Raw genomic sequence first — 14029 nt, 5'->3', positions numbered from 1 at the left:
GAGCTGGATGGACCTAGAGTCTGTCATACAGAGTGAAGTAAGCCAGAAAGAGAGACAAATACCGTATGCTAACACATATATATGGAATCTAAGAAAAAAATGTTATGAAGAACCTAGGGGTAAGATGGGAATAAAGACACAGACCTCCTAGAGAATGGACTTGAGGACACAGGGAGGGGGAAGGGGAAGCTGGGACGAAGTGAGAGAGTGGCATGGACATATACACACTACCAAATGTAAAATAGATAGCTGGTGGGAAGCAGCCACATAGCAAAAGCATCAGCTCGGTGCTTTGTGACCACCTAGAGGGGTGGGATAAGGAGGTTGGGAGGGAAACACAAGACGGAGGGGATATGGGGATATATGTATACATAGAGCTGATTCACTTTGTTATAAAGCAGAAACTAACACACCGTTGTAAAGCAATAATACCCCAATAAAGATGTTAAAAAAAAAAAGATTCTGTGGTACTGGCATAAGGATAAAAACATATGGATCAATGGAATAGAATTGAGAGTCCAGAAATAAACCCATAAATTTATACTTAGTGGATTTTCAGTGAGGTACCAAACAGTTAAATGGAAAATAAAACAGTATTTTCAATAAATGTTGCTGAGGCAAATGGATATTCACATGCAAAACAATGAAGTTAGGTCACTAGCTCACACCATACACAAAATTAACTCAAAATGAGTCAAAGACCTACATGTTAGCACTAAGACTATAAAACTTTTAGGAAAAAACACAGGTGTATATCTTTGTGACTTTGGATTAGGCAGTGGTTCCTTAGATATGATACCGAAAGCGTGGGGAGCCAAAAAAAAATTAGATAAATTGGACTCCATTAAGATTAAAAGCTTGTGTTTTGACACTATCAAGAAAGTGAAAAGGCACTCCATAGAATGGGAGAATATATTTGCAGATCATATATTTGCAAATCCAGAAAAAATATAAAACTTAAAACTCAACAATAAAAAGACAAATAACCCAATTTTAAAATGGGCAAAGGATTTGAATAGACATTTCTCCAAAGAAATTGTACAAATGGCCAATAAATACATGAAATAAATAAGCTCAACATCATTAGTCATCAGGGAAATGCAAATCCAAACCACAATGAGATACCGCTTCACACCCATTAGGATGGCTACAATAATAAGAAGAAAAACAGGCAACAACAAGTGTGGGCAAGGATGTGGGAAACTGAAACTCTCATACGTTGCTGGTGGGAATATAAAATGGTGCAGCTGTATTCAAAATAGTTTGGCAGTTCTTCTAAAGATTAAACGTAGTTACCATATGATCCAGCATTTCCACTCCTAGGATTTACTCAAGGTGAATCAAAAACATGTGTCTCCACAAAGTCTTACAGACAAACGTTCAAAGCAGCATTATTCATAGTAGGCAAAAGGTGGAAACAATCCAAATGTCCATCAACTGATGAGTGTATGAACAAAATACAGTATATCTGTACAATGTAATATTATTCAGCCATATAAAGAGATGAAGTACATACTTCATGCTACAACACTGGTAAACCTTAAAAACATTATGCTCAGTGAAAGAAGCCAGACACAAAAGGCCACATAGCCTATGATTCCTTTTATATGAGATGTTCAGAATGCTATAGGCAAAGCCACAGAGCCAGAAAGTAGATAAATGGTTTCAATGGATCAAGGTAGTGAGGTAAATGGAAGTGACTGCTATGGGTATGGAGTTTCTTTTCAAATGCTCTGGAATTAGGTAGTGGTGATGGTTCACAATTTTGTGAATATACTGAAACTCACTGAATGTATACTTTAAAAGGGTGAACTTTATTGTATGGAAATTGTGTCTCAATTTTTTTTTTTTTTTTTTTTTTTGGCGGTACGCGGGCCTCTCACTGCTGTGGCCTCTCCCGTTGTGGAGCACAGGCTCCGGACGCGCAGGCTCAGCGGCCGTGGCTCACGGGCCCAGCCGCTCTGCGGCATGTGGGATCTTCCTGGACCAGGGCATGAACCCGTGTCCCCTGCATCTACAGGCGGACTCTCAACCACTGCACCACCAGGGAAGCCCTGTCTCAATTTTTTAAATTACTATATTTCTCTTGAGCAGCCTGCAGATTAAGTTCTGATAAAGCATAATATAACTTGCAAAAGAACACTATCATTAAAGCACATATTTACATATTTTGTTCCTGAGAAAAAAACAAAAGTAGTTTCACAATCGGTATTATAGATGGCATGAAATTTTACCAGTTTTAAATATCAGGGCAGATGGATAAGGAGTCCAACGTTTCTCTCAAGTTCTACTGTGAAGATAAATACGCGTTCGTCGCTTCCATTCTCTTGTTAGTTTCGTATGGACACTTCTCATTTAGAGAAATTGAGGGAAGCACCCGAAGTATTTTAACCCACACCCTCTCATTTGCTCTCTCGTTCTGCCCAGGCGCTGCCTTTCCCGAGCCAGGTGGTGTACAACAGAGTTGGCAAGTGTGGGAGCCGGACCGTGGTCTTGCTTCTGAGAATCCTGTCAGAGAAGCACGGATTCAATTTGGTTACGTCAGACATTCACAACAAAACCAGACTTACCAAAAATGAACAAGTAAGTTGTCTTCGCCCGTGGTTAAGTTGTACTTCGCTGCAATTCATTTGTGTAATTAGCGGGTGCCTTCCGGAAGACCCTTTGAGTCCCTAACAGATGAATACCAGAGTTATAATGTCACACTGTGTTTTTGCCAGAGTGCGGAAGGAAATTTAAGTTAAGGGTTCGGACAGAAGTCTTCAAACCAGGAAGTTTACCTGAAGGGATACTTTTATTAAGACCAATGAAGGCTAGAGTACTCCGGTCATTGTCTATTCAGCTAACATTAGCAATGCGTAAATATCAGAGAGTTACACCACTGAGCTATAAATAATGCTGACATTTTGGGAGCAAAAGTAAGAAGACTTTATTTTAATATTTCTTCCTCTGTGTTTTCTCACAAGTGTCCTAAGTCTTTATGGTTATCATAAAGAGAAAACCCTCTTTGGTCCAGGAATTTTGTTGGTTGATGGGGACATGAGCTTCCTATTATGGTAAGTTCAGGGGATCTTGAGTCTCCAAAACAGCTTCTGGCATATTCACTGGTAACAAAAGAATTGCCCCATTTCCCGGGAATAAATCTGCCCTCATACAGCTGAACCATACAAGGGTCATGCTGGTGGTAGTGTAGGGGTGCTAGGTTCTGCCAGGAAGCTGTACAGACAGATTCTTTTGTACGCTTACACGAAGTAGCCTTAACCATCTCCATTGAAATACTTCGCTAATGCAGAAAAGTTAGGCCTAGGGCTCCCACAGTCATTTTACAGGGTCAAGTTTGTTAGCCTGCTCTCAGAAAGTTGCTTTGGTCCCCTTAGGTATTTAGGATGGATGGGTAGCCACCACTGTAAGTCAGGGTTCTCCAGAGAACAGAACTAGTAGGATGGAGATACATTGATAGATAGATAGATAGGAATAAAGAAAAGGAGATGTACTATGAGGAATTGGCTCATGCAACAGTGGAGGCTGAGAAGTCCCACCATCTGCCATCTGCAAGTTGAAGGCCCAGGAAAGCCATTGGTGTAATTGAGTCTGGGCTTGAGTGTGAAGGCCTGCAAACCAAGGGAGCCGATGATGTAAATCCCAGTCCAAGGGCAGAGCAATGTCCCAGCTTAATCAGTGAGGCAGGAAAAAAATCGACTTCCTCCTTCTTCCACATTTTGTTCTGTTCAGGCCTTCGAAGGATTGGATAAGGCCCACCCATACTGGGGAGGGAAATCTACTTTACTGAGTCCACTGATTCAAATGCTCATCTCATCCAGAAACACCCTCACAGATACACCCAGAAATATTGTTTAATCTGGGCATCCCTTGGCCAGTCAAACTGACACATAAAATTAACCATCACACCACTCAGTGACAAGGTAAGTTTGGGGAATAAACAAGGTATATGGCTGAGTGTCAGGTTGAGGCCATAATTATGGAAATTTCCACCCATGTCTGCTTCTTTCTGAGATAATCTCCACCTTTGAGGCATTCAAAATCTCACACACAAATGGAATATGCAATCAGCCTTCCTGTCTCTCTTATCACAGGGGATGGTAGGACTGTTTTACGTGCATAACACAGCCAGCAGTACTTGCTATAAAGCCTGTATGTTTAGTGTTGTCCACAGTATAGAGATTAAAATGCCCATTCCTTTGGAAACTTCCATTAAAGAGTCTCTGAGTAACAAGTCTAAATAGTCATTATCAATCAGCAAAAAATATTTTGAGATTACCCCTTGCAGGTTCTGTAGTAGGTGCTCAATAGAAAAATTATATTTGGTGACATTTAAGGATATCACAGTTTATCAATAATTTTCATAGGGGTAGGTTCTCTTTGATTTCCTTACCTTACTGAAGAACGAATAAGATTAGGGCTGAAAGAGAGTGACTATAATAAATAGCCTATGCTATTGCAATTTTATTATAAGTATAAAATTTGGTTTTCTTTTGAGTCTTTGGGTTGCTTATCAGGTTAGACTTAAATGTTCCTATGTGTGGAAACTATACTCAGTTCTTGAAGCCTAACAAAACACAGTAGCTGGATTTTAGTTCCCACTGCTGAAAAGTCTAACGACCCAGAGGGAGCAAAGTAACAAAAGTATTAGACCCTCAGATGTTCAGGAAGGCCCTAGAAGAGCAAGCACAAACTACGAAATTTAAATATACTGTGGGATTTTACACAAATCAGCCTACTTTGTTTCCTGTGAGGAACTGTCAAGGGAAGAATTTAGATTAAAAACGAAGAATAATTTACTAATGGTGCATGAATTGTTAAATCTTTTAGAAAGGGTTAAAGCCAAAGTCATCCTTCTTCTCTAAAATAGAGGTTAGCTCTCATCTGTTTGGAATGACTGGCCTGTCTAGAAGCCAGGGAATAGACTAGACAATCTTTTAAGGTTCTTTCCAGCCCTGTGATTCTGTGATATATTTATACAACTTCTACCATAATCTGTGTATAATTAGTTGAAACATTTCTGATTCCTGTGGTCAGTGTGACCTAGAATATATTTCATTACTTAGTTATTCCAGATTCCTATTAAATTATAAGGCAAGTTTTAAAAACTTAAGGGAAAGGTAAAGATATGGTAGAAAAAAAACAAACAATTTTGATGTATTTAAAAACAAACATAAGGATAGTGACAGTTGCCTCTCTGCAGCTAGACGAGTAGGCTGTGACATACAAGGAGAGCCAGGAAATGCCAGGACAAAAAAAACCAAGTTTGAAGTAGCTCAAGAATGTTTAAAGAAACTCTTTTTCTTTGTTACGTGCATCCTTTTCCTAAAGTTTCAAAGTGCATGAAACAAGCAAAGAAAAAACTATTATTTTAACCTAACATATTCAAGAAATAATTTGTGGTGTGAATAGCTCCTCTTCTTGATAATTTATTAAAGGAAAAGGGGGTAAGTGATTTAGGAGACAAGTTTAAATTTTATAGTCAGTGGTTCTCAACGTTAAAGAGTAGAACTCTGAAAATGTGTTTCCATGGAAACACTGTTCTCTGGAGTTAATAACAATTCTGCTTCAGGTGCAGTACGAGTTAAACAGGCTCTTGTGGGCTGGCCCGGGACTCTCTCCACCATGTAGAACATTTCTTTTATGAGAAAGTGTGTTCCAAGTTCCAAACTACTGACTTACAAATGAACTTCAGAAAAGTATCCACATACAAGGCTGGAATCATCTGTACTATTGCATTCACACACAGTGGCATCTCTCTGGGCCAGAGTCAAATTCACACATACATTTCTCCCTGGAGGGTAGCTGTCATCACACACACACACACACACACACACACACACACACACACACACACACACACATCCCCACACATCGCCATTCAGTACTAGACTTTAAAAATCTATTTAATGGGATAAGACACTGAGGGATTATTTAAAAGGAAAGAGAACACGAAAGACAGCAAATGTTAGAATGTCTATAAAAATCCCATTACATCTGCCCTTATAGAAATAGAAATGCCTTTGAAGTTAATATTTTAGAAAACTCTGCCTCAACAGAAGAACATGGACAGCTGGTGCTGGCTAAATGTTGGACCTTTGCAGGGCATATAATGCAAACCTAGGATGACGACATTTCATTTACGCTCTAAAACCGGATTTCAATTTCTTGGTCTAGTTTAGATAATTACTTGGAAAATGGAGATTATGTACAATCTAAAAGATAAAGAACTATTTTCCAGAAGACATGGGGCGTGATTTCCAAAAGACTCATAACCATCTTTGTTAACGGTCTGACCCTATCTTTCAGAACATTGCTCTAAGGATAACAAAAGTCAAAGTGTCACAGGCATATCACAGACATAAGAGTTCAAAATTATTTCATTCCTGTTGGAGAAAGGCAAAAATTGTTGGCATATGAGCCTAAAAGATGGAGAAAGCAAATACTTTTTCTATTTTTATTTATACTGAAGCTACTGAGGATTCCAAATTGCAAACAGCACCTACTCTGTGATTGTTGTTTTACTTCATTATTTCATTTAACTCTTTTGGGCCTAAAATTGTACCAGTGAGTGAGTATGATTTCCTATTTTATGGATGAGAAAACTAAGACAACCAGATGAAGTCACTTTCCAAATATAATAAAATGATTATCCATGGTACCTGGACTTGAACTTAGGCCCTCCCGAATCCAGGAGCCATTCTCCTTATGCAGTGGCTGTCTGCTCTGGTTGCACAGCAGAATACCCAGCTGAGCCTTTTGAAACATATAGTTGCAATGGCCCTTCTCCTGGAGATTCTAGGGTAGAGTCCAGAAAACTTCTGGGTTTTTTTTTGATCAAGTGCCACGGGAGTTACAGAGTTAAGGATCCCTGTCAAAACCATCATATCAGCATTTCCCTAAGTGTGTTACTGAGTATCCTAGTCCCCTAAGACACTGAAAAAAAAAGAAAATACCATGATTCAATAAATCTGGGAAATGTTGTCCCCTTGTCCCCCTCTAGGAAAGTCATGACAATTATTCACATTTTAAAGACTCTGAGGGGCTTCCCTGGTGGCGCAGTGGTTGAGAGTCCGCCTGCCGATGCAGGGGATACGGGTTCGTGCCCCAGTCCGGGAAGATCCCATGTGCCGTGGAGCGGCTGGGCCCGTGAGCCATGGCCGCTGAGGCTGCGCGGTCGGAGCCTGTGCTCCGCAACGGGAGAGGCCACAGCAGTGAGAGGCCCGCGTACCGCAAAAAAAAAAAGACTCTGAGAATTCTTTCAATTAAAAACAAAATGAAAAATCTGTTTAACCAGCTTTCACCTAGAGTTTCCCAGTCTTAGTTGGCCAGGGGACTCTTTATGAGTGTTTGTGGCTCTCAGTTGCATCCCACAGAACTCTCACAGTTTGGAGCTGGTGGACCAACCTACATGGTTCCATCAGCCATATCAGTAAAGGCTACTCTTTCACTATAAACTCCACATCTGCTCTGACTCTGTTCAACAGCCATTCAAATGACTAAAATCTTGAAAAGTATTCAAAGGGTAGAGGAGACAGAGCCTCTACGTCTGTGTGCTCTAGATTGCTTTAGCCTCTTGGTCGGAAACAGAATTTCTTTATAGTGTTTTAACTTTCCTTCCCCACTGCTCTCACCTACTGCAAAGTCCAAGTCTGACTGTGACTACAAAGCATTGCGACTCGAGAAGAGAAAGTGGTCCTAAAGAAACCGTGTTAGATTTGGAAACGGTCTTGGGGCCACGGGGATTCCTCCTAGGCTTCCCTAAAGCAGGGTCAACGGCCTCTGTTTAAAGGCAAAGGTTCACTCATTTGTTTTTGCGGCAGGTCTCGCCATTGTTTCTTTATCCATTGTGATGTCTATTCATTGGGGACCTACTGTTATTGGTGTATACTGAGCACCAGACAGCACACTAGATGTGTGTGCATCTTACTTTAATCCTTTAAGCAACATTATTAGGAAAGTATTATCACCCTCTTTATAGGAAAAAGTAAGTGCTCAAGAAGAATGTGGGAGAATAAGAATTGAAAGTGAACTGGGGTCAAATCCTGGAGAATCTTGAATGTTAGGCTAAGGAGATAGAACATTATTCATGGGAAGTGGGAGGTTAATAAAAAAATTGGTTCTTAACTATCATGGGCATCAGAGTCTTCTTGGGAGCTGTTTCACAACACATATTTCTAGGTCTTTCTACAAAATACTGAGTTATATACTCTTAATGGTGGAGCCCACATATTTGTATCATGGGGGGAAAAACTCCCCAAGAGATGCTCACGCACAATTCTAGTGAAGAATCATTGCATGAAAGCCTCTGATTATTAGAAAGTTTTCTCTCTATTAAGGGGAATCCTCCACTAAGCAAGAACAATTCCTCTTTTACCTGAGAATCCCTCAAAACTCTGAAGACATCTTATTTCCCCTGAAGTCTTATTGAGGGGTATCTCCTCAGAAGCCTGCACATTTATCTCAGAAGCCTTACCCTTGCTTCAGACGTTTTGGAAAAGTCTTCTTAGAATGACCCTCAGAGTTTCCTGACTTTAGAGTAGGAGGGATGTGTCCACAGGCATGAGGGGTGCTCCAACCAGACTTTGGAAGCAAACCAAAAAGATTAGCTGAGCCCGTCTCCAGGCCACAGGGCTAAGTTCACCCAGTTCTGCAAGCGAGGTCTTATCTTGTAGTGCTATAGACAACAGCTGAGTCTGCTAATGAAAACTCAGTGGAAAGAAAAGCGGGAAAAGAAAGAAGCCACAAGGCCTGAGAAATTAAGACATTTTCTCCTCTCCTTCCAGTTGTAGCCATGAGATTGATTTTTCTCTATTCAGATGCAGCCTCTTAGCCTTGTTCACATCTTTGCTCCCCCTGGTGGTCTTCTTCTTCATTGCAGGCATGTGTTGCACTGACTGCACAGCCCCAAGCTGAAGGTGGGAAGATCATCCTACCTCCTGCAAGAAGGGCTTCCTCTTTGCAGGAGGAAGAGGGGAAGATAACCTGAGCCCACAGCCATCCTCCTGGCCTCTGAGGTTAAAGGACCAAGGAGTTCTCCTCTGAGCTACTCCTTATTTGGCTTTACTGTGTGAAAACATGCTTTTCTTTCATTTAAGATTTGTGCAAAATTATAGGGCATCTAGTTGTTCACGAGTGACACAAGAATTCAGATCAGAGTAGGGTCAATACTCTGCCAGTTACCGCTGCTGAGCATTTCCCAAAGAAGTCTTTTACTAACCAGCTGTGTTTGTAGAACTGCAGTGTAAAGGTTTTCTGCTCTATCATCTCAGGCAGTTAGGTTGAGAGCGAAAGATTAAAAGCTACTGCCTGGCATATCCTCTGCATTATAAATTCTGTTTGATTCATGCCTCTTTTTTTAAACTTCAGTTCTGTCTCATTCTCAGATGTGCTGTGATTTAACTTCTGCGTTTAGATCCATTCCGTTACATAGTTCTTTTTCTTTCTTTTTTCTTTTTAGTATTTTAAATTCATTCCTGGCTTGTTATAATATACTGTTTTCCTACCTAGAACTTTAAAAAATATTCTCTCTGGTATTTTAATGCTTTTTTTAAAAATTATTTTTAATGCATTTCCACCTGTTAGAACTTTCTTTTAATTTTTCAGCCCATCACATAAAAGGTAGAAAATTCATATCCCCGTAAACCCTCTTTAGTCTCCAGAGTTGTTTTGCTAACCGACCCCTTCCTCCCATTTTAATAGGTTATATATAGATTGAAAAGCAGTGGGAATGATAAGGAGATTGTAGCTTAGTGATAAGTAGCAGGAATTTTGGTGTCAGACAGACTTGGATTTGAATCCTGGCTCCAACAACTTCTAGTGGTGAGACCATAAGCAATCTTTGTAGCCTTTCTGTGCCTCAGTTTCTTAACCTGTAAACCCTGGATAATAATACTGAACTCACGGAGTCGTTTGAAGATGAGATGATGGTATGTGTATAAAGAGCATCTTGATACAGTGCATAGCCTGGGAACCACTCAGAAAATGATAGTTTGTTTGGTGTTGTTACACCCTAACTGTTGTAGTAGTAAAACTGTTAACTCCACGTGACACCACGGTAATGAAGGCACATATCTGGCCCAGAAAGGCTGAATTCATTGCCTTAGTGCTAATTCTGTCTTCAGGGAACTGTATATTTCTTAACTCCAAAAAAATTTTTTTAAAGAGGGTACTTCGTTGCATAAACAATTATGGGTAGGCACCTGGGCTTGGCTTTCTGGGGGAGAAATAAAACCTGACCACAACCCTCAAGGAGTTTTCAAGCTGGTTCAAAGCCAGCACTCAAACTCAGCGATAATGTAACATAAACAGATCATGTCCTGGAAAATTCTCAAAGTGCTATGGGAAGTTAAAGAAGGTAGTGTCATCTCTACCCAAAGATGTTCGAAACCAAACCCATTTTCCCTCACTTGTGGAGCCTGATTGCTTCCTCCTGCAGTGTTCCCCGTCTCCACCAATGGGTGCTACCACATGTTCAGATCCCAGCCAGGACTCTGAGAAGGAAGCTCTGTTGACCACACCCTCTCCTTCCCTTCTGCTGCCACAAGGCTCAGCAGATTCCCCCTCCTTAATGTACCCAAATCTCTCCATTTATTTTCACTTCCATGCACTTCATTCTGTGGTTCTGAAACTGTTGAGCCGTAGACTCTCCTGGTGGGCTTGTCAAAACGCGGATTGATGTGCCCCACCTCCAGAGTTTCTCCTAATTCCGTAGGTGTGGAATGAGGCCTGAGGATCTGCATTCTTGTTGGACACATGTCCAGTTGATGCTGTTGCTGCGGGTGTGGGACCCACACTGAGAAGTGATGCGTTCATGACCTCATCATTTCCTGTTGGGATTACTGCCGTCTCCCCAGCTAAGCTTTCTGCCTCTCTAAACCTCACCCTCTTTTTCTTCACATTCTCCACCTGACCTTAGATCTGAGAGAAAAAAAATCCTTTCTGGCTGTGGACTGCCCAGAGGATAAATGTCAAAATCCTTCATGTGACCTGCAAGACCCTCAATTACCCAGCTCCTACCTTCCTCTCTAGTTATCTACTGCCTTGCTGATCCCATGCCGGACCTCCTGGCAGTTTTAACATCCGTGTCATTTTTGTGTTTTGTCCTTCGCATCCACTGTTCACTCTGTCTGCCACGCTGCGAGTCCCTTTCTTCACTTGTGAACTCCTAGGAGTCCTTGCAAACCACTTAGAAACACCTCCGTGGGGAAACATCACCTCTCCATCTGCAAGCAGGGACAGGTGCCTCACCTCCGTGCCTTCTACCCCATGGTGATTATCACATGATGGTCCCTGCCTGCTCGTCTACTTCTCCCCCAAAACTCTGAGCTTCCTGAAAGCAAGAACCAAATCTTCTATCTTTATAGCCACAACCCGGAGTGGCACATTGCCTGACAGAGTTGGAAATCAACAGATGGTGAATGAAAGGAGACATCCAGCAAGGCTACTGGGAGGAGGTGAGCATTTCAGCCAGATGTAAAAGTGATTAGGATTTGGACATGCAGAGAGAAGAGGAAGAACATTCTATAAGAAGAATCTTGAGCCTGAGCTTGGACATCAGTCTTGGACATGGTGTGAGGAAGGAATATGGAGGAGTCTAGTTTGGCTGGCCACAGGATGTGGGGTCTTGAGAACCAGCTGAGGGAGATAGTAAAGACAGAATTAACATGACTCAGCAAGGGATTGAGTATGGGAGTTCAGGAAAGACCCAGATCAAATGTGAGGATATGGGGAGTACCATTAACTGGAAAAGGAGTGAAGATGGGCGAAGATCAAGAGTGTGGTTTTGGCCAGGGTAGATTTGGGAACATCATTAGGACACATTCCACTGTCTTGTCTTTATGTGTCTTCCCACTGATCTTATTCAGGTTTTGATGTCCAGGGCTTAGTAAGCACCCAGTAAATGCTGAGTGAATGAATGCAGTGGATTTAAAATAAAGGCCAGCAGTGGTCCTGCATGAGCCAAGGAAAAGGAGACTTAGTTTCTTTGATAATTTTAGGTAGTGCCATTGCCACCCATGCAGATAAGAGTGGAACGAGAGAAAAGGCAGGCTGCTGGCAGCAATGGGAAGACCAAGAGGGAACTCAGGTGATGACCAACGGGGGCTCAGGAGACCCCCTTGTCACTAGACATGGGGAAAGTTAGCGTTTTTGAAGACCATCATGTGATACCGTGAACCTGATGTCTTATGGTACCTCACGTGGGCTTTCCTATTTGGTGTGTGGGTCAAATGCATGAGAGCTGAGATGTACTCTCTGACTTCCCTGTACTAGTGCAATATATGCGAACATTAGTAACCTTTATTCTTTGTTTAAAGATGTGTCTCGAATGAGTTATGCACTGTCACTGCTAATCCATTTTTCCTCGTGAAATAGACAGCTTTATGACTATTATGACACTGTTTTCATAATCTAACCACTACTGTTCTTCCATTAAATTTAACACATTGACATGTGTTTAGAGAATGTAATATAATGTTGAATATGTGAAAGAAACGGGTTTTCTTCTGACCTGTTTTTCCAGTCTTGTGCAATGCTAGGATGCTTTCTCATATTATGTGTGCAGAGAAATGTCTGAAGAAAAATCATCTAAAGATTAAAGCATTAAATGGGCTTTATATTAAACATCCACACGGTTATGCTTCTAAGCAGACATCCTCAGAGATCAGCTACCTTTGGTTGCGCTTTCAGATTGTTGTGGTTGTGCTTCCGAATCGGTGATTCTACTGGTAGATCAACGAAAGTCAAAATTTACAGCATGAAGGAAACGGAAAGTTTTATTACCGAAAACAAGCGCTGGGGCATGCAGGGGGGATGTAGAGGGTAAACAGTAGATGAAAAGGCAGGATTCAATTTCCTTTTACGCTCAAGCCTGGGGACAGGCAGACCATTATTTACCCGTGCCTGCCACCGACGAACAGAAGCACTGGTTACGAACTGCAAGTCATTTACTTTTAAAATTCAATTTCATTTCTTCAAACAGTCGTTGTGAGCAGGAATATCTAACGAAAGGGTTTAGGTAACGACGTCCTCATGTAACGATCTGTAAGTCATGCACTAGTTGGAATTAATTCATTTAAGAAATATTCATTGGGCATTTCGGTGTATGTCAGCCCTGAGCTGGACAGGAGGGAACACGGCAGACCAGGTTTCCTCTCATGCTTGAGACAAACCTGGAGTTCCAGACTCTGATTTTTTTTATTGTTATTGCTATTATAGTTTACACATGAATGACCGTTTTTGTTTCCAGTTTTCAACTTGAACTATTTTATAAAATGTGAAGTGCTGCCCTTCTGATGTCTATCCAAAGTAGCAATTTTCAATGTGCTTCTTAAAAATTCCAGTGTGTCAGCTTTGATGGGGCAAATTAGAAAAGCTAAGGAAAGTGGAATTCAGGAAGTCAGGGAGTCATAAGAATGCTTGGAATTTCTAACAGATTTTACTAAACATTTTCTGTATCATGACATGTTCCAGAAGACCGTAACTGTTAGTTTATACAAATTAAAACTACTTTTTGCCTTGCTGATAACTGCAAATAAATAATTCAGATGACCACCCACCAAAAAACCGAGACTGTGTGTGTGTGTTTGGGGCAGGCCCGGGGGTGGGAGGATTGTGTGTTTCCTATGAAATACTTGCTTTGTAAATTTTATAATCAAAGAGAAAAATAATGAAATATTGCCTCATTTTATTCCCACTTTTCAATTCTGCAGAACTAGTTTCACATACTTTTGTATTTCCCAGTAAGATCATTATAGAAATGTAAAATAATAACCTGTCTTGGTTTGCCTTTAAAGGAGGGGATTAAAGGCATTTTCTTATTTGCATGTACAGCAACAGGCTGACTTCTCCAGCTAAAATTACTTAACCTGTAACTTTGTGTTCATGGTGGCAATCAGCTAAATTAAATACAGGACTATACGTTGGGATAGCTGTGTTTTATTTAGTAAGAAGCCTTATGTAAAGTTCATAAATGTTGCACAAAACACAGCTGTTTGGCCCTGGTCCAAGAGGTAATGAGGATCAAAAG

At 41.0% G+C, this 14029-nt stretch overlaps 1 protein-coding gene across 3 annotated transcripts in view; it reads left to right on the top strand.

Annotated features, from left to right (window-relative positions):
* Positions 1-14029, top strand: part of UST (uronyl 2-sulfotransferase) — a 288527-nt gene that overhangs the window by 158548 nt on the left and 115950 nt on the right. For all 3 annotated transcript variants that reach the window (XM_060168301.1, XM_060168299.1, XM_060168300.1), the window contains exon 3: positions 2428-2583. In XM_060168301.1, coding sequence (XP_060024284.1) covers positions 2428-2583 — 156 coding nt within the window. The remainder of the gene's footprint in view (positions 1-2427; positions 2584-14029) is intronic.

Source organism: Lagenorhynchus albirostris, chromosome 12 (assembly GCF_949774975.1).
Source record: "Lagenorhynchus albirostris chromosome 12, mLagAlb1.1, whole genome shotgun sequence".
Lineage (NCBI taxonomy): Eukaryota > Metazoa > Chordata > Mammalia > Artiodactyla > Delphinidae > Lagenorhynchus > Lagenorhynchus albirostris.
The sequence above is the reverse complement of the archived record's forward strand: the minus strand, read 5'-3'. Positions and strand labels throughout refer to the sequence as shown.